At 35.1% G+C, this 21,926-nt stretch overlaps 1 protein-coding gene across 3 annotated transcripts in view; it reads right to left on the bottom strand.

Moving 5' to 3' along the window:
* LOC105486299 (TBC1 domain containing kinase) overlaps window positions 1-21,926 on the bottom strand; it is a 236,237-nt gene that overhangs the window by 89,662 nt on the left and 124,649 nt on the right. For all 3 annotated transcript variants that reach the window (XM_011749118.2, XM_011749117.2, XM_011749119.2), the window contains one exon: window positions 16,596-16,771. In XM_011749118.2, coding sequence (XP_011747420.1) covers window positions 16,596-16,771 — 176 coding nt within the window. The remainder of the gene's footprint in view (window positions 1-16,595; window positions 16,772-21,926) is intronic.

Genomic DNA, 21,926 nt, shown 5'->3' with positions numbered 1-21,926 from the left:
ATTTTTGTTTTTCCTGTTTATATCTTAAAGTACTGTCAATGTCTTGAAATGTTGTAGTTATTATCTGACATGATTTGGATGTGTCTCCACCCAAATCTCATGTCAAATTGTAATTCTCAATATTGGAGGTGGGGCCTGATGGTAGGTAATTGGATCGTGGGAGAGGTTTCTCATGGCTTAACATCACCCTCCTTGGTGTTATCATTGCAACAGTGAGTTCTTGTGTAAAGTGTGTAGCATCTCCCCTCTCTCTCTCATTCCTGCTCCTGCCATGTAAGATGCCTGCTACCACTTTGCCTTCTGCCATGAGAAAAATTTCCCTGAGGCCTCCCCAAAGGCAGGCAGATGCTGCCTTGCTTCCTGTACAGTGGAACTGTGAGTCAATTAAATTTCTTTGCTTTATAAATTACCCAGTCTCAGGTATTTTGTTATAGCAGTTTGAGAATGGGCAAATACATTATTTGTGATTGGGTCATCATTTTGTCTTTCTAGTTAGTATAAGAGTAGTTTACACATCAGAGTCACAGTGTGATAATATTCTGTGTTTTTCTGCGTACTATTACCAGTGAGTTTGTTTTTTTAACCAAAAAACAGATAATCTTCTATTACTCATTAAAAATCTTTTCTTTCTTTTTGAAGTACTGCCTTCTTTTTGTTTGGGAACTTTTATTTCTCATTCATGTTTTAATGACATTTTTGGAGGATACACTCTCTAGGGTAAAATTTTTTTTTTTTCCTTCAACACTTTAAATATGTCATGTCACTTTCTCATGATCTGTAAGGTTTCTACTGAAAAGTCTGCTGCCAGACACATAAGAGTTCCATTGTATATTATTTGTTTGTTTTATCCTGCTTTTAGGATCCTTGCTTTATCTTTGACCTTTCAGAGTTTATTAAATGCCTTGAGGTAGTCTTCTTTCGATTAAATGTGCTAGATGTTCTATAACCTTCTTGTACTTGAATACTGATATCTTTCTCCAGGTTTGGGAAGTTCTCTGTAATAATTATCACTCATTAATATCCATTTTATTCAAAGGGATAATAACTTTCTATCCCTATCTGTGTTTCCTTCTCCTCTTTAAGTCCAATAACTCTTAGATTTGACCTTTCGAAGCTATTTCCTAAATCCTATAGCTATGCCTCATTGTTTTTTATTCTTTTTTCCTTTGTCTCCTCTGACTGTATATTTTCAAATAGCCTGTCTTCAAGCTCACTAACTCCTTCTGCTTGATCCATTCTATTAAAGGACTGTGATGCATTCTTCAGTATGCCAATTGTACTTTTTCAAGTATAGAATTTCTGCTTGTTTCTCTTTAATTATTTCAATCTCTTTATGAAATTTATCTGGTAGAATTCTGAATTCCTTCTCTGCATCATCTTGAATTTTTTTGAGTTTCCTAAAACAGCTAGTTTGAATTTCAAGTCTGAAAGGTCACATATCTCCGTTTCTCCAGGATTAGTCCCAGGTGGCTTATTTAGTTCATTAAGTGAGGTCATGCTTTCCTGGATGGTCGTAATATGTGTGGATGTTCATCTGTGTCTGGATATTGAAGAGTTAGGTATTTATAGTCTTCACAGTCTGGGCTAATTTGATTCTGTATTTCCTGGAAGGCTTTTCAGGTACTCAGAAGACTTGAGTGTTGTGATCTAAGCTATATCTGTATTAGTGGATACCCCAAATCCAGTAACACTATTGTTCTTGCAGACTTGTAGAGGTACTGCATTGATGGTCTTGGATAAGATCCAGAATTCTCTGCAGAGAGTGTTGTTCTTTTCCCTTACTTTCTCCTAAAAAAAATAGAGCCTCTTTCTCTCTATTCTGAGCCACCTGGAGCTTGGGGTGGGGTGACACAAGCACCTTTGTGGCCACCACCACTGGTACTGCATTGAATCAGACTGAAAGCCAGCATAGCACTGGGTTTCACCCAAGGCCTGCTGTCATAACTACTATCTGGCTACTGCCTGTGTTCACTCAAGGTCCTGGGACTGTACAATCATTAGGTGGTAAAGTCAGCCAGGATTTTTCCTTCCCTTCAGGGCACAAGTTCCTCCAGGCAGGTCCAGAGGTGCCATCTGCGAGCCAGGGACTTGAGTCAAAAACCTTAGAAGTGTGCCTAGTGTTCTACTGTACTGTGGCTAACCTGGCACTCAAATCATGAGACACAGTATTTCCCACTCTTCCCTCCCCTTTCCATAGGCAGAGGGGCCTCACCCCATGACCACCACCACAAACCCGTGGAGAGTACTGCTGGGCTACTGCTGATGTCCTCTTAAGGCTCAAGAGCTCTTCATTGAGCTTGTGGTGAATGCTGCCTGGCCTGGGACTCACTCTTCAGTGTAGTTTCCTTTTGGCCCATGGCAGGTCCAGAAATGCTGTCCAAGAGCCAAGTCCTGGAACTGGGGGCCACAAGAACCTGCTTGGTGCTCTACTGCCCTGTGGCTGAGTTGGTACTTAAGGTATAAGACAAAGCTCCCCTTACTTTTCCCTCTGATTTTCTCAATCATAAGGAATCTCTCCCCATAGCCACCATAGCTAGTAAGGTGCTGAGTTTCACCTGAAGCCAGCAAGTCTCAGAGTGGCATATTAGCTGGATATTGCTACTGGTTATTCAGGGCCCAAGGGCACTTTACTTAGTAGTTGATGGGTCCTGCTAGAACTGAGTCTTTCCCTTCAAGGCAGCAGGTTCCCTTCTGGCCCAGGCTGTGTCTAGAAATGTGTAGGAGCTAGGTCCTGGAAAGGGGGCTTCATAACTCTGACTGGTATTCTATCCTTATGTGGATGAACTGGTTTCCAAGATGTAAGGCAGAGACCTCTTTATTCTCCCTCCTCTCCTTAAGTGGAAGGAAGGTGTCTATTTTGGAGCCCCATGTGCTGTGCGGCCTGGGTTTGGAGTAGGGGTGGTGCAAGCACTCTCTTAGCCACTCTGGCTGTGTCTCAACAGATTACGTGCCTCCTTAGTCCACTCACCTTAATCTCAGTAAGCACTAGGACTCCCCTAGGAGTTGCAGTCCCTGTGGCCTAGACTGTCTTTGAAGTTTATTTAGAGCCCCAGAGCACTTTAGCCCAGGGTGATAAGGCTTGCCAGAACTGAAGTTTGGACCACTGGGATGGGCAATTCCCCTCTGACTAGAGTTGGTTTAAATATCTCCTCTATGGGTGGGCATTAGCTAAGTGCAGCCTGGTTTTGCATTCTGCTGTAACAGGGTACCACTGAGTTCAATGCAATGTCACAATTCCTGCTGGGGGGTGGGCGAGGGGTGGCATTGGTGATTCAAGACTATTTCTACCCTCCTCAGTGCCTTTTTCAGTGACATGAAGTTAAAACCAGGTACTGTGGGTGCTCATCTAGTTTTTGGTTCTTATGAAGGTGCTTTCTGTGCAGAAGGCATGCTTGGTGAAGGCTTCAATTTGGCCATCTTACTTTGCCCCCTCCCTATCATTTTATTTAAGAATCTATGATACAGTTCTTGATCTTTAGGAATTTATGTTAAAAAGGAAAATGAAGGCAGACATAGAGGCCTTACAGCAGAAGTATGTATAGGGCATTTCTAAAACTGAGTGAAATCTAATTTCTGTGCTATAGCACAGAAAAATTAGAGGGAACAATACTGACAGAAAATCGTGGTAAGGTTGTCAAGGGAAATATTATATTGGGACTTTTAGACCATGTTAGAAGTTTGAATTTTATTGTCAGGATAATCATAAGAGTCTTGGTAAACATTTTGATTAAAAAAGATTATGGTAGCTGAAGTCTAAAAAATGGATTAAATATAAATAAGAATGGATGCAGAGAGACCAGTCAGAAAATTGTAGAACAGGCCTGGCGTGGTGGCTTATGCCTGTAATCCCAGCACTTTGGGAGGCTGAGGTGGGTGGATCACCTGAGGTCAGGAGTTCGAGACCAGCCTGGCCAACATTGTGAAACCCGCTTCTACTAAAAATTTAAAATTAGTCAGGTATGGTAGCACATGCCTGTAATCATGGTGAACATGAGTAAAATATTGTCAGCAGAATTGGAGAGAAGTATACAGATTAATAAACAAAAGTTTTTGATTGATTAAATTTGGAAGATAAGGCAGGAGTCAAAAATGAAGCCACTAACCTAGAAGAAGTAGATAAGTTCCTAGAAACACAAAGCTTACCAAGACTAAAATCATAGAGATAGAAAATCTAACTAGATCTAGTACTAACAGGGAAATTGAATCAGTAATTAAAAATCTCCTAAGAAAGAAAAGTCCTGGACCTAATGGCTTAATTGGTAAATTCTACCAAACATCTAAAGAACACAAATCCTTCTCAAACTTTTCTAAAAAGCTGAAGAGGATAGAATACTTCCTAACTGATTGTATAAGGCCAGCATTACCCTGATTCCAAAGCCATACAAAGACACTACAGAAAGGGAATACTAAAGACAAATGTCCCTTATGAATATGGAAACAACAATCTTCAACAAAATAGTAGCAAACCAAATTCAAAAGCATATTAAAATTATATAGCATGATCAATTGGGATTCATTCCTAGAATGCAAAGATGTTTAATCACAGGAAAATCAATCCATATGATACATTACATTAACAGAATGGAGAGAGAGAGAAAAAAAACACACACACATTATCATCTAGACTGATGCCAAAAAAAGACAAAATCAAACACCCTTTTGTGATAAAAACACTTAATAACTAGGAATAGAAGGAAAGTTCCTCAACACAATAAAAATCATATATGAAAAACCCACAGCAAACATGCTCAATGGTGAAAGGCTGAGAGCTTTTCCTCTGACATAATGAATAAACAAGGATGTCTGCTTTTGGGATGTATTTTCAACATAGTACTGGAAGTCGTAGCTGGAGAAATTAGGCAAGAAAAAGAAAAGCCATCCATTGAAAAGTAAGAAGTAAATGATCTGTTTGCAGATGATATGATCTTATATATAAAAAATACCTTAAAGATTAGTTCTAACACTGTTAGAACTAATAATGGAGTTCAACAAAGTAGCAGGATAGAGAAAAAAACAGATAAAAATCATTTGTATTCTATATACTAACAATGAACAATCAGAAAAGGAATTAATGAAGACAATTTGATTTATAGTAGCATCAAAAAGAATAAAATACTTAGGAATTAACCAGGGAAGTGAAAGACTTGTGCAACGAAAACAACAAAAGAATGCTGCAAGAAATTTAGAAAGACATGAATAAATGAAAACACAAGCCACGTTCATGGATTGAAAGATACAATACTGTTAAGATATCAATACTACTCAAAGCCACCTACAGATTCAATACATCCTTATCAAAACACTAATGATGTTTTTAGTAGAAATAGAAAAATCTATTCCAAAATTCATATGGAATCTCAAGAGACTCAAAATAGACAAAACAATCTTGAAAAAAAAAAAAAAAAAAAAAAAAAGAACAAAGCCAGAAGACTCAGACTTCCTGATTTCAAAGCTTATTTCAAAACTACTGTAATGAAAACAGGATGATACTGGCATAAAGGCAGACAGACATATAGACCAATAGACTAGAGCCAAAAATAAACCCTCTTATAAATGGTCAAATAAGTTCTGAGAAGGGTGGCTAAGACCATTCAGTGGGGTAAAGGACAGACTTGTTAGCAGATGTTTCTGGAAAAACTGTATATCCCCATGCAAAAAAATGAAGCTGAATCCTCACCTAATAATATGTACAAAAATTAAATCAAAATCAATAAGACTTAAATGTATGGCCCAAAACTGTAAGACTCTTAGAAGAAAACATAGGGCAAAAGCTTCATGATACTGGAGTTGGCACTTGATTTCTAGGAGATGACACCAAAGCCCTAGGTAACACAGAAAAAAATAGTCAAATTGAACTTTGTGAAATAAAATATTTTGTGCATCAAAAGACACTGAACAGAGTAAAGCGGCAACCCACAGAATGAAACAAAATATTTGCAAATCATATATTTAATATGAGAATAATATCGAGAATATATAGAGAACTCCTAAAACTCAACAAAAAAAGAAACAACTCAAGGGCATTTCTCCAGAGAAGATATACAAATGGCTAAGAAGTACATGAAAAGATGCTCACTATCACTAATCATTAGGGAAATATAAATCAAAACTACAATGAGATTCCACTTAACATTTATTATTTAAAAAAAAAAAGAAGAAAGAAAAAAAAATCAAAACAGAAAAGTGCTGGCAAGTTTCAGAAGAAACTGAAACCAACCCTTGCACACTGTTGGTAAAAATGTAAACTGATATAGCTGCTGTAGAAAACAGTATGGCAGTTCCTCAAAACACTAAAGATCCTGAAATTCCACTTTTGGATATATGCCAAAAAGAACTGAAACCAGAATCTTGAAGAGATATTTATACACCCATGTTCATAGCAGTATTGTTTACAATTGCTAAAATGTGGGAGCAACTCAAGTGTCCACTGATGAATGAATGGATAAACAAAATATGGTATACATACACAATGGATATTACTTAGCCTTAAGAAGAAAAAAAAATTCTGACCAAAACTATATGATTCCAACTCTGTGAGGTACTTAGAGTAGTCAAAACCATAGAGATAGAAGTAGAATTGTGGTTGTGGAGAGGAGGGGAGAATAAGAAATTACTATGGGATGGGTTGAGAGGTGCAGTTTTACAAGATGAAAAGAGTTATGCAGATAGATGGTGGTGATGGTTGCACATTACGAATGTATTTAATATCAATGAACTGTACACTTAAAATGGTTAAGGTGGTAAATTTTATGTTATGTGCATTTTTATCACAATAAAAAATTAGGCAAGATCCCTACAAACACACATAAATGCATATATATTTAACTTAAAAGGGTTTGCACATATTCAGAAATCTATATAAACTATACTAGAGCAATCAGTATTAGAATTCATGGAGAACAAGCTAAAAACACAAAGGCTCAGGGTCTATCCTTTAAACAAAGAGTGGCCTCATTTTTTCTTAGCTTTCCTGGAGAGGCTAATATACAGCAACATTCGCAAACCACTGTTTTATAAATGATTTTGCGGACAGACCAAGGAGTGAGGGTCAGGGCAGAAAGAAAGAAGTAAAAGGAAATAGGAGAAAGTGTCTGACCCAGTCCAATAATTGTAATGTGTTGTAAACTGAGGAGACATTATTAACTTAGCTATTTGCATTTGAGGTATACAAATAATAGTATTAGTACCACAATAACATTTCTGTACCAAGGAATGGTTTGCAGCTTGTTAACCAGAATTAGGTGTTTGTGTGTGTGTGTGTGTGTGTGTGTGTGTGTCTGTGTGTGTGTGCATAAGACTTTCAAGACATTGCTAAGCAAAAAAAGAGAGAAGAGAAGAGAAGTTTAGGCTGGAGCTAAAAACTGTAAGACATGGTAACTGTAAGATGCAAATATGAAGCATGAAACAATACAAATGCTATGATTCCATTTATTTAAAAGTTAGATTACATGTTTCCATCCCAGCCACTCCCAAATCTCATGTCCTCACATTTCAAACCACAGTCACACTTTTCTACAGTCCCCCAAAGCCTTATTTCAGGATTAACTCAAAAGTCCACAGTCCAAAGTCTCATCCAAGACAAGGCAAGTCCCTTCTACCTATGAGACTGTAAAGTCAAAAGCAAGTTAGTTACCTCCTAGACACAATGGGGGTATAGGCAATAGAAAAATATACACATTTCAAATGGGAGAAATTGGCCCAAACAAACATGCTACAGGCCTCACACAAGTCTGAAATTCAGTGGGGTAGCCAAATCTTAAAGCTCCAAAGTGATCTCTCTTGACTTCATGTCACACATCCAGGTCATGATGATGCAAGAGGTGGGCACCCACAGCCTTGGGCAGCTCTACCCCTGTGGTTTTGCAAGATACAGCCCCACTTTCCATTGCTTTCATAGGATGGTGTTGACTGTCTGCAGCTTTTCCAGATGCATAGTGCAAGCTGTTGGTGGATCTACCATTCTGAGGTCTGGAGGACAGTGGCCCTCTTCTCACTGCTCCACTAGGCAGTGCACCAGGGACTCTGTGTGGGAGTTCTGACCCAACATTTCCCTTCTGCACTGGCCTATCAGAGGTTCTCCATTAGGGCTCTACCCCTCCAGCAAACTTCTGCCTGGATATCCAGGCATTTCCATACATCCTCTGAAATGTAGGTGGAGGTTCTCAAACCTCAATTCTTGACTTCTATGTGACAGGCCAAACACCATATGGGACACTGCAAGACTTAGGGTTTGCACCCTTTGAAGCAAGGGTCTGAGCTGTGCCTTGGCCCCTTTTAGCCACAGCCAAAGCTGAAGTCACTGGGATACAGGGGACCATGTTCTGACACTGCACAGAGTAGCAGCAGCCTAGGAAACCATTTTTTCTGTCCTACGCCTCCAGGCCTATGATGGGAGACCTGCTGTGAAGGTCTCTGACATGCCCTGGAAACATTTTCCCCATTGTTTTGGTGATTACCATTTGGCTCCTCATTACTTATGCAAATGTCTGCAGTTGGCTTGAATTTCTCCTCAGGAAATGGGTTTTTCTTTTCTTCACATCATCAGGTTGCAAATTTTCCAAACTTTTATGGTCTGCTTCCTCTTGGACACTTTGCCACTTGGAAATTTGTTCTGCCAGATACCATAAATCATCTCTCTCAAGTTCAAAGTTTCACATATTTCTAGGGCGGGGCAAAATGCTGCCAGTCTCTTTGCTAAAGCATAGCAAGCATGACCTTTACTCCAGTTCCCAAAAAGTTCCTCATCTCCATCTGAGACCATCTCAGCCTGGACTTCATTGTCCATATCACTATCAGCATTTTGGTCAAAGCCATTCAACAAGTCTCTAGGGAGTTCCAAGCTTTCCCACATCTGCCTGTCTTCTGAGGATTCCAAGTCTCTAGGAAGCTCCACATTTTCCCACATTTTCATGTTTATTCTGAGCCCTTGAAACTGTTCCAACCTCTGCCTGTTACCCAGCTCCAAAATCACTTCCACATTTTCGGTATCCTTACAGCAGCACCCAACTAACTCTACCAGTACCAATTTAATATATTAGTTTGTTCTCATACTGTAATAAAGACATACCCCAAACTGGGTAATTTATAAAGGAAAGACGTTTCACAGTTCAGCATGGCTTGGCAGGTTTCAGGAAACTTACAATCATGGTAGAATGGAAAGCAAACATGTCCTTCTTTACATGGTGGCAAGAAAGAGAATGAGAGCCAAGCAAAGGGGGAAGTCCATCAGAAAACCATCAGCTCTTATGAGAACTCATTCACTATTACGAAAACAGTATGGGGGAAACTGCCCCTATTATTCAATTACTCTACCTGGTCCTGCCCTTGACACATGGGAATTACTACAATTCAAAATCAGACTTTGGATGGGAACACAGTCAAACCATATCAATTTCTGTCTAGGAATTTGTTTGCTTTCTCCTTCTTTACACTTGGAATATAGAAAGAAAAAAATCATATTTTAATCCAGTAAATCAAGGTCTTTCGATATCCTATCCCCAAATCTAACTATCCCTTATTTTCTTATGTTGGATTATTATTATTATTATTTGCTTATTTTTTGGGCCAATGGTAGAATAAGATTATACATTACTACGGAAAAACAAATTTCAAAAGATATTATTTTCTATAAAATGTCTTCTACTTAACTTCCAGAGGACTGACACACTTTACCCTTATATGTAGTTGCCAGGGTTTGTAGTCTTAATCTTTCACTGAAATTGTGCCTATCATAATGGCTCCAAAATTGCTTATAGAACATTAGATAATGACAGAAGAAGGGAACCAGTAAAAAGAATGGATGCAAAGCTAATCTTTTTGTTTTCAATGCATCTATTGCTCTAAATAATTTCAGCAGTGTTTAGTTCTCCTTTAGGTTAACATTTTACTCTCAATATGTTAGCAAAAAAAGGATACATAATTGTACTCTTCCTTGTCCTTACTGTAAAAATATTTCTTCTTATTTAAGAGTAGGTATATAGATGATTGCATGAGTATATATTAATATATTTTCTAGAGAAATAGAGAAAAATTTAAAAATGCTTGAAAAGCCAAGTGTACAGTAGGATATGATATATATTAATATATACATTTCAATAAATAAGAGTGAAAAACATATTTACAGTACTGATATAATGGCAATTTATAAGTTAACTTGTATTAAGTAAGGTTTCTGAATCTCTTTACATCTAAAATAGGGATAAAACATCTCAGAGATTTGTTTAGGGGCAGATAAAATAACGTACCTGGGTACCTGAAAATCATAAAGCACTGTGGTGTTATTTTTAAACTGTTCAAAATCTAAAAAGTAGTGTTGTTATTTTTGAGATTAAACTTTGTAGACTGACATTTATATTTGAATTTTGGAAACTATTTGAACCAAAAGTATAAAAATGTGCTTTAAATAAGATTTTATCTACAGTAAACTCATGTTTAATCTACACTGAAAGCATACCTTATAAACTGAAGGTAATACAATAAATGCTATCATTTTTATGGTAATAGTATATACAAACAGTTAGCATCATGTGAATAAAAAAAATTTATTTAATAAAATCTTGGGTTAGTATATGTATTCATAATGAAGTATTAAAAAGAACTTAATAATTATTGCTTATTTACATATTGCATGTAAGTTATACCAGTTGTAAATATGTGATTAAAATTTAAAAAAGAAATACATTAAAAAAAATCAAAGATTAACTAGAGTTTTTTCCAAAATACACTCCGTTCAAAAACATTCATTCTATTAACCAAGATTACATATCTTTACTTATTATTTCCTTCAATTAATAAACTTCAGTCAGAATTCTCAAGCAGTTTTAGCTACTTAAGAGAAAACTGATGGGAAAGACTTTGGCACTAGATGAAATAATTCTTTTGGCAATTCTTTAGTTTAGGGATGAAAATAGTATTAAGACTAAGAAGTAAAGGTCAAAGTGAAATTTTAAACTGAATTTACTGAGGTAAAACTGCCAGAAAGATTCCTTCTTTGAAAACCCAGCCTCCCTAATCCTTACTCTCCGCACTGTTTTTATAGTGGTTTCTAAATGTAAAGTGATAGTAATGAGGTAACATAGCTGAGGAAAAACAGAATACTAGAACATCATGTCCTTTGTACAGATCATTTAAATATAGAAGACTGTTACAAAGTTCTTGGGCAGACTGCAAAGTAAAAAAAATTAACTGTTAATTACTAAACATGTAATAATGGTTTTTTAGTCTTTTGGAGTGCTTATTATGCACTAGACACTGAATTAGGAGCTTTATGTAGATCATTCTTAAAATAACCCTGCCAGGGTGGTATTATTTTAAGTATGTTCACAATTACAAATAGGGAAGTACAGAAGTTACGCGAATTATTCAAGATTATACAATGAAAAAGGAACAGGGTTGAAATTAGAAACCAAGTCCATCTAACAGCAAAGCTCATGCTTTCTCTATTATAAAACTCTGATTCAGGGAATAAATACAATAGATGCACGCAGAAATAAAAGTATAATTGATTTTTCTTCTGATATCCACTTTTAAACTTCCATTCTACTAGTAACAGAGTACAATTTATTTCAATTTATAAAAGCCACTTTTAAAATTTGTTTTTGACTCAGACATAAGAATATATAATATGAACCTGAATTCTGATGATCCTAATTTTAATAAATGTTCTTTTTACAGTATGCATACATTATTTTTGTACCTGTTTTCTATTATACTAACACATTTTAACTTTCAAGTAAACAATACTAGGATGGAAAATATAGACAACATTTCAGATAAAAGAGAACATAAATTAAAAGTATTTTATGTATAGAATTCTACAAACATAAAAAATTAAAATAGGTATTTTTAGAAAAAATTTTGAGAAAATAAACATGTTAAGTAAATAGAAATACTTTTCAAACAACATGAACTTATAGAAGTGCTTTTTCAGACAAGTTTCCTCAATTTATATAAAAGAGATAATTCCTTTTATAGAAAATGATTAAATAGCAGACAAAAGGAGAAATAAATAAAATTAAAAAAATAATTTCAACTTTTATTTTAGATTTAGGGGTACATGTGCAGGTTTGTCACAAGGGTATATTGTGTGATGCTGAGGTTTAGGGTGACTCCTGTCAGCCAGGTAGTGAGCACAGTACCCAATAGGTAATATGATCTTAAGACCAAAGCCTGACAAGGACAAAAAGGAAAAGAAAATTATAGACCTTTCTAATCTATAAACATAGGTGCATAAATTTTTTTAAAAAACTAGCAAATCAAATATAGCCAGTATGTCTTTTTGGTAGTGACCAAGTAGACTTTATCTCAGAAATGTAATGACCATTAAATATAAGAAATTGTAATAATGTAAGACATTATCACAATAAAAGATGAAATAATCCCAAATTAATACAAAATAAGTATTTGATAAAATTTAACATTCATGATAAACACTCAGAAATACAAAAAAGATGGGACAATAATTGTCTCAATAAAGAGTATAAAAAACATCAAACTTAATGATTAAATTAGAAGCATTTTCATTAAATTCAGGAACAAGTAAGTCTACCTACTCTTAAACTAGAAGTTCTGTCCAAAGCAATAGACAATAAACAATTGGAAACATAATAACTGGAAAGAAAGAGATAAATTTATTCTCATATATAGGGTGTATGTGTGTATATATTATATACACACTGTATATATATATATAAAACTATATATATAGAACTGTATGTATATGTGTATGTGTATATATATACAGTTGATTGAATTAGCTACAAACTATTAGACTTAGAGAATAAATACCAATATACTTAGAGACTAAACAAAACACCTTTAATTAATAAATAGGTCAAAATATTAACTAAATGGAAATGAAAACACAACATCAAAATTTTTGGAATGCAGCAAAAACAATGCTCAGAGGAAAATGTATAGCTTTGAATGTATATATTAGAAATAAGGGAAGTTCTAGAAAATCATCTAAGCTTCCACCTTAGGAAACTAGAAAAAGAATAGCAAATTAAAAAGAAAATAAAAATCAGAGCAGAAATCAATGAAACTGAAAACAGTAAATCAAAGAGATCAATGACACCAAAAGCTGGCTCCTTGCAAAGATGAATAAAATCAATAAGCCTTTAACCAGCTAAGAAAAAAAGAGAGATTATTCAAATTACAAATAGCAGAAATGAAAGAGGAGATCTCAGTACAGATTCCATAGACAATAAAATGATAACAAAGGAATACTATGAACCACTCTATGCCCATAAATTTGATAGCCTTGATAAAATGGCTTGAAAGACACAATATGACAAAATTTACATGAGAAGAATTAGATAATCTGAATAGGCCTGCATCTATTAAAGAAATTCAATCAATAATTAAGAACATTTCCAAACAGAAAGTATCAGATCCAGATGGATTCACTGGTGAATTCTACTAAAGACTGAAGGAAGAAATTATGCCAACTATCTACAATTTCTTTGAGAAGACAGAAGCAAAATGAGTATGTCCTAACTCATTCTATGAGGCCAGTATTACCCTAAATACTAAAACTACACAAAGACATTACAAGAAAACAATATCTCTCATGAACATAGATACCAAAATCCTCAACAAAATATTATCAAAGTCAAATCCAACGATGTATAAAATAAATTATATACCATGAACAAGTGGAATTTATCCCAGGCATGCAAGGCTGTTTTAACATATGAAAATTAATTAATTCATTGCACCAACAAGCTGAAGAAGAAAATTCACATGATCATATAAATAGATACAGGAAACGCATTCTACAAAATCCAACATGCATTCATGATAAAAATCTCTCAGCAAATTGGGAATAAAAGAGAACTTACTCAACTTGTAAAAAACATCTACAAAAACCTACAGCTCACACAATAATTTCTGGTGAGATCTTAGATTTCCTGCTAAGACCAGGTACAAGGCAAGGATGTCCTCTCACCATTTATTTTTAACATTATATTAGATGTCATATCTAACGCAATAACACAAGCAAAGAAAATAAGAGGTGTACTAATTGACAAGGAAGAAATTAAACTATCCATTTTTCAAATAATGTGATCATATATGTAGAAAATCTGAAGGAACTGAGCAAAAAACTGGAGCTAATATAAGTAACTACAGCAAGGTAGCAGGACGCGAAGTTAATACAAAAAGGTCAAACGCTTTCCTGTATACCTGCAATGTACAAACGGAATTTGAAATAAAAAATAGCATTTACAACAGCATTCCTCAAAATCAAATACTTAGATATAAGTCTAACAAAATATATATAAAATCTAAATGAGAAAAACTATAAAAATCTGATGAAAGAAATCCAACAACTAGATAAATGAAAATATATTCCATTTCCTGGATAGGAAGACTCAATAAACGTTGAATATCTCTAGTCTCAAAATCCATAATCCAAAATGTTCCAAAATCAGAAACATTCTGAATACCAAGATGACAGTCAAAGGAAATGCTCATTGGAACATTATGGATTTTGTATTTTTGGATTAGGAATGCTCAATCAGTAAGTATAATGCAAATATTCCAAAATCAAAACAAATAAAATGGGACCAAAAGCACTTTTGGTCCCAAGCATCTTTGAAAAGAGATAATCAACCTGTATTGTCAAGAGTTCTTCCCAAACTGATACATAGATTCAATGTAATCCCAATCAAAATAGCAGCAAGTTATTTTGTAGGTATCAACAAACTAATTTTAAAGTTTATTTGGAAACAAAGACTCAGAATAACCAACACAGTATTAAAAAGGAACAGAGTTGGAGGACTGACACTTCTGAGCTTCAAGACAAATTATAAATCAAAACAGCGTAGTACTGGCAAAAGAACAGACAAATAGATCAATGAAAAAGAATAGAGAGCTCAGAAATCAACCCACATAAATAAAAGCAACTCATATGTGAAAGGAACAAAGGCAATAAAATGGAGAAGTCAGTCTTCTTAACAAATGTTTTTCTGTTACAAAGAGGATACAATTCAAAATTTGAAACAAAGAAACTATTAAATAAGTTTGTATTCAGAATTGCTGAATTTCAGAGTTTCAAGCTATCTTACAGGTCATCTAGAACAGTGGTCCCCAACTGTTTTGGCACCAGGGACTGTTTTCATGGAAGACAATTTTTCCATGGACCCAGGGTGTGGCACACGGTTTTGGGATGATTCAGGCATATTACATTTATTGTGCACCTTATTTCTATTATTATTACATTGTAATATATACTGAAATAATTACATGACTCTTCATAATATAGAATCAGTGGGAGCCCTGAGCTTGTTTCTCTGCTACTTGATGGTCACATCTGAGGGTGATGGGAAATAGTGACAGATCATCAGGCATTATATTCTCATAAGGAACGTGCAACCTAGATCCCTCGCACGTGCAGTTCACAAGAGGATTTCTGCTCCTATGAGACTGTAATGCTGCTGCTAATCTGACAGGAAGCGGCACTCAGGAGGTAATGCGAGTAATGGAGAGTGGCCGTAAATACAGATAAACCTTTGCTGGCTTGCCTGCCACTCATCTCCTGCTGTGTGGCCTGGTTCCTGTGACTGGTACCAGTCTGTGGCCTGGGGGTTGGGTATCCCTGATCTAGAACAACATTTATCATTTACTGACAAATGAGTTCTCCCACTAAAATTTATTACATGGTAATATCTTCAGCTGAATATTTCTAGTATTTGAGAACTTACTTTCTTCTGGGCAGGCAGAAGAAAACTACTACTTTTGGAAAACTATAATGCAAATATTTATTCATAAGTGTGGGTTCTTATTCTTTTCTCTCTCAGGATATTTTAGAAATGTCTTATAATCTTTCATACGTATAATCATTTAGCTGTTTCTCTCTCTATCATCTATATATCTAGAGGCAGAGATTATAATTATTGAAATTGCTCTGTACTGAATCATAAGCAGGGTCATGTTTATAAGTGACCTTAATATAATTTGATTGGGATGGAAATACGTGCAAATGAATGCACTCATATATTTGGGGACATAAATAAAATCATAGAAAGTGCCATATCTGAAAAGCAATACATACATACTGACTGAAATTCAATTTCATGGAAATAATTATGATACTATGATAATATCAGAATATTTGAAATGTATGAATTATTATAACTGAAAGCTTTGTTGACCATATTTATAAACTGTGTTTAATAATAATGATAATGTTGAAACACCTACATGGGCATAGTTTTAAAAATGCTGTTTCTTCTGTCAACTAAGAATAAGTTCCTGCTCTATTAACAACTCTTTTTCTATTTTTTTAATTCTTTCTTTGCTTCTGTAATCTCTCACTATATAACCAACTGATATATAAACAGATATGACAAATGCATACAAAAAAAGCAAAACTTGCTACCTGGAGGAATACATCAAAACAATCTTCTTAACTCTATAACCAAACAGATATAATGGTTTTCTGGAATATTTCTATGAATCTAATCACATGTTAGAAAATAGCTACATTAAAAGGACATAAATGATACCATTAAGAGCAATAATGCTACTAGGGTATATTAATTTTAACATCCATCTCCTTTTAGACTTTGCAAACTAAATCCGCAAATACATACCAGATCTGTCTTTGGAGGATCTGGACACTCAGAAGAGAAATAAGGTGCCGAACTTCTGACTCCACTGCTGTCAGAAGTTGGCTTTGGAGGTTGAGCATGCTGTCTGTAAGTAGCACTTTTAGGAGTCCAACAAAACAGGTTGATAGATTCTCTCACACAGCGTTCAATGTCAATTTCTAGATAGAAATGTTTTAAAAAAGCACATGTATAGAATTTAGATTGCTCTTTTAAAGTAACACACAGCATCTCTCCTAAGTGAATATATCTAAATATGCCTACGATAAGTTATTAGAAAAAATATCAGTAAAGAAACAATGTAGATATTAATCAGCATATTTATGACTGGATTGATGGAAATATTGGATTGATGGAAATGATGGTATAATTTGCTTACATATATTTGTAAATGTATCTACTTATGTTTTCATGTGTGTCTTTTACTTGGAATTATCTACATATACATACATATATATGTTTGTATATTTCAGAGTATCATTTAAATGCCACAGAATATAACATATCTCCTTATTTAAAAATCTGCCAAATTTATTTTGAATTAATGTTTCCACTTTTCCAATGTAAAATGAAAGTTGTGGGGGGAGAGTACAATTTGGGAACAGGTAGACAAAAGATATAGAAGATGTTGATTAGTGATTCAGAATGCATTCTAGTAAAGTGAACTGACAGTTTTACTGCCATTAAATAAGATATAAAATAATTAGAAAAAAATTTTCAGAATCTCAATTCAGCATTTCTCTCTCTCTTTTTTTTTTTTTTTCCCTGTTTTTGAGATAGTCTTGTTCTGTCTCCCAGGCTGGAGTGCAGTGGCGCAATCATGGCTCACTGCAACCTTGGCCTCCCAGGTTCAAGAAATTCTCGTGCCTCAGCCTCCCTAGGAGCTGGAATTACAGGCCCGTGCCGCAACGCTTGGCTAATTTTTTGTATTTTTAGTAGACATGGGGTTTCGCCATGTTGCCCAGGCTGTTCTTGAATTCCTGACCTCAGGCAATTCACCTGCCTTTGCCTCCCAAAGTTTTAGGATTACAGGCATCATCCACTGTGCCCAACCAGCATTTCTCCATTCTTTAATAATTTCTTGAGTTAAATGAAGAAAGGTTTTAAAGTTTCATCAAGTAAGGTTTAAATGCACTTGATTAAAAGATAAAATAGAAACACTTTCATATTAGATTTCCTTTTGTTTCTCATGTTTGAAATTTAAGCATCTTTAATGCAGAGGTAATATACATAGAAAGGTTACTACAACTCTGTATCATTTGGTTTTTGATGAGACTGTATCTCCTTAGGAGGCCAACAGTCCTGATGAGAAGTTAGCCAGTCCTCTATGGTGAAAGTGGAGAGATCACAGAAAGGCAGGAGAAATTCAAGAAGTTGACTGTGATAAAGGAATTTAGCATTGACGAGTTTTTATCTTTCCATATTTCTAAAAGTAGCAAATGGCATATATCGTCATTTCCTCTGTAAAAGTCCAAGTGTCAGCTCAGGCAGGCAGTGGAGAAAAATATATCACATGTCACAAAGTGGTAAGTTCTTTTTTTCTCCCCTCTTTTTGAAATGAAGGGCTTACAAGGGGAAAAGGAAATAGGCATTAACTAAATTCTGTGGATAGTGCATGAGTAATCATTTAGAGTTTTCTGCTGTGGTAAGGTGGAGAAATCTGGAAGAGGGGAAAAGAAGATAACACTGATCATCTATTATGTGACAGGTATTGTACACTTTCACTTAATCCATTTAATTCTTACAATGATTATTAAAGACAGGTATTGTTATTATTCTTCCCATCCTCTATTTCTGCTAAAGATAAAGAAACTAAGACAAAAGGAAGTTAAGTGATTTGTTAAGCATGTTACTAAGGGTAGAAGTCTGAAGTTACTATTAGGTTATAAGGCATCTTTTGTTACTTCCTAACTAACTTAAATTTGGAATATGATCAGAGAGTCTGATAAGACCAGTTACTCAATTAGGCATTCCTTAGTGATGTTTGCCAACTTCACAGCTCATTACTTCCATGGCTACAAAAAGAGGTCAGATTTCATCACCTCACATGTTATTCCTAATATAAAAACTATAAAACAGGGTGAAACAAGCTTTGAGACATGGGCCTGTTTATTTGGGCAATGGATAATATAGTGAAGCTCTATAACAATAGCAACTTGTTATTTCACAAAGAAAATACAAACACAAACTAGAAGAAAAATCAGTTTAAGACAGGTTCCTCTAGCCTGCTTAAGAAGAAAGAGATTGAGCAATTTATTTTACAGAACTTTCCATTCAAGTAGTTAAGATAAAAATTTGGCAGCCAATGAGGGAAAACACTCAACCATCTGAAGTCTGTCTACTTAACACAGGTTAATTTCCAAAGGAAAGGGTTTCAGTCCATAGATTTTGTATTTGCAGGGCTCAAATCAATTTGACACATCTGTCACCAGTAAAAGTTTGAAGTTGAGTCAGTGATCTAGAGCAAAGGGGGTAGTGCAGTCCTTAAATCACTGGCATTGGAAAAGTCATTTGTATCTGCTTCCAAGACATCCCATCAACACCATAGAAGGTTTACAATGAATCTTGATGATGTACTGGCATCCATCCTGATTCTACCCTGATTGTTAGTTCTGACAGATATCTCATTTTCCATTCACTTGACTCATGTCACCTCTCATCTTAAAATCCTTCCAAAGCACATTATCATAATCAAAATATAATGCAAAAGTACTTTGTGAACTGTACATTAAAATGCACAATTACTCCTACAAAGTAATCTCTCATTACATGGCACTACTGTTTTTTAACCTTGCATTATAATTATTGAGACAGTGCATTGTGAATAAAACATGGATTATGGTTTCCCAGGTTTGAATTACAGTTCCATGAGATATTTTGCAATTCTGGGTAAAATAACTTCTCTAAACCTATTAATTGCTTCATTGGCACCCATTAGTATCAGATCTTTCAGAAATACTGAACTATTTTCAATATGATAAAACACAACCATTTGGGCAAGGATAGATGGAAAAGACAGCTTTCCTGAGCCTACTCTTCTCTCACTTTAATGGCTATGAATTGCTTCTGAAATTTACTGAATAGCTATTGTCCTGGAACTTCTCTTTATCATTATCCAATTCTCTTAGGCTTTCCCCTATATTTGATTCCTAACTTTTTGGGTAAGACATTATTTACCACTCTTTCATATTTACTTCTCATTTTGATGAAACACATTATCCAGCAGTTACAAAGAAAGAGTACACAGGAGGTAAGTTACTTAAAAACCTTCAAAGAATATAATTAATCTGCCCTTGACTGATAGTTTGACCAAGTAGAGCATTCTAGGGTTGAATTTTTTCCTTCAGGGTTATTAAAGGTAGAGCTCCAATGTCTTCTGCTGAGAAGTGTGATAAAATTCTGATTTAAGATTATTTGTACATGATTTTCTGTATCTCTGTTAACTTTCAGGATCCATGTATTATGAAATTTCATGGTGATATACTTAAGCATATACTTCATTGTGCTGGGCATTTGGTGGATCCCTGAGTTACAGAAAAAGTATGTTTTTGATGTTTGTGATAATTTGTTTCTTTTTAAATCTTCTATTCTATAATGAAGAATCTTGAACTTCCTGAATTTAATTTCTAACAATTTTGTCTTTTTATTCTTACTTTCCATGTGTATTTTTGTTCCATACTCTGTGAGATTTCCTAAAGTTTATCATTTCACATTTTCATCACAAACATCATTGCATTTCTATATCAATTTCAATTTCCAGGCCAGGCACAGTGGCTCATGCCTGTAATCTTAGCACTTTGGGAGGCCAAGGCAGGAGGATCACTTGAGGCCAGGAGTTTGACGGCAGTCTGGCCAACATGGTGAAACCCTGTCTCTACTAAACAAAAATACAAAAATTAGCCAAATGTTGTGGAGTTCACCTGTAATTCCAGCTACTCAGGAGGCTGAGGCACGAGAATTGCTTGAACCTGAGAGGCGAAGACTGCAGTAAGCCACGATCACGTCACTGTACTCCAGCCTGGCTACAGAGCAAGACTCTCTCTCTCAAAAAAAAAAATCAATTTCCAGATATTCAATGCAAAATATTTTTCATTGTTATATTTAAAAGTTCTGCTTTTTCATAGTAATTTTCTCATAGTTATCTTTCTGAATATATTATTTTTTCAGTTTGTACTGTTTTGAATCTTAATTGGAAGCTTTCCTCAGAGATTTTGTGATCTTTGATTCTATATATTTATAAGAACAGCACCAAAAATCAGATTGGAAGTTTTTTGTTTGTTTGTTTTATGTGGGCAGGGCTTGGTGACTGGTGGATTAACTATGACTGTGTAGTATTCCATGGTGTATATGTATCACATTTTCTTTATGCAGTCCACCATTGATGGGCATTTAGGTTGATTCTGTGTCTTTGCTATTTTTGAACAGTGTTGTGATGAACATACACATGCATGTGTCCTTATGGCAGAATGATTTATAATCCTTTGGGTATATGCCTAGTAATGGGATTGCTGGGTTGAATAGAAGCTCTGTTTTAAGTTCTTTGAGAAATCTTCAGACTGCTTTTGACAGTGGCTGAACTAGTTTACATTCCTGTAGGCAGTGTATAAGGGTTCCCTTTTCTTTGCAACATCACCAGCATCTGCTATTTGTTGGTTTTTCAATCACAGCCATTCTGACTGGTATGAGATAGTATCTCATTGTGGTTTCGATTTGCATTTCTCTAATGATTAGTGATGTTGAACAATTTTTTCATATGCTTGTTGGCTACACAGATGTCTTCTTTTGAGAAGTGTCTGTTCATGTATTATTTACATTTTTAAAGGGGTCATTTGTTTTTTCCTTGTTGGTTTAAGTTGTTTTTAGACTCTGGATAGTAGACCTTTGTCAAATAAACAGTTTGCAAATATTTTCTCCCATTCTGTAGGTTGTCTGTTTACTCTGTTGACAGTTTCTTTTGCTGTGCAGAAGCTTAAAGAACTTAATTAGGTCCCATTTGTCAATTTTTGTTTTTGTTGCAATTGCTCTTGAGGACTTAGTCATAAATACTTTCCCAAGGCCCAGGTCCAGAATGGTGTTTCCTCAGTTTTCTTCTAGGATTCTTATTGTGGTCTTATATTTAAATGTTTATGCCCTCTCGAGTTAATCTTCATATATGATGAAAGGAAGGGCTTCAGTTTCAATCTTCTGCATACGGCTTGCTAGCTATCCCAGTGCCATTTACTGAATAGGGAATCCCCTCCTCATTGCTTATTTTTGTCAACTTTGTTGAAGATTAGATAGTTGTAGGTGTGTGGCCTTAATTCTGGACTCTCTAAC

Source organism: Macaca nemestrina, chromosome 3 (genome assembly GCF_043159975.1).
Source record: "Macaca nemestrina isolate mMacNem1 chromosome 3, mMacNem.hap1, whole genome shotgun sequence".
In the NCBI taxonomy this organism is placed as follows: Eukaryota; Metazoa; Chordata; class Mammalia; order Primates; family Cercopithecidae; genus Macaca; species Macaca nemestrina.
Note: the sequence above shows the minus strand (reverse complement) of the source record. Positions and strands in the feature narration are given on the sequence as shown.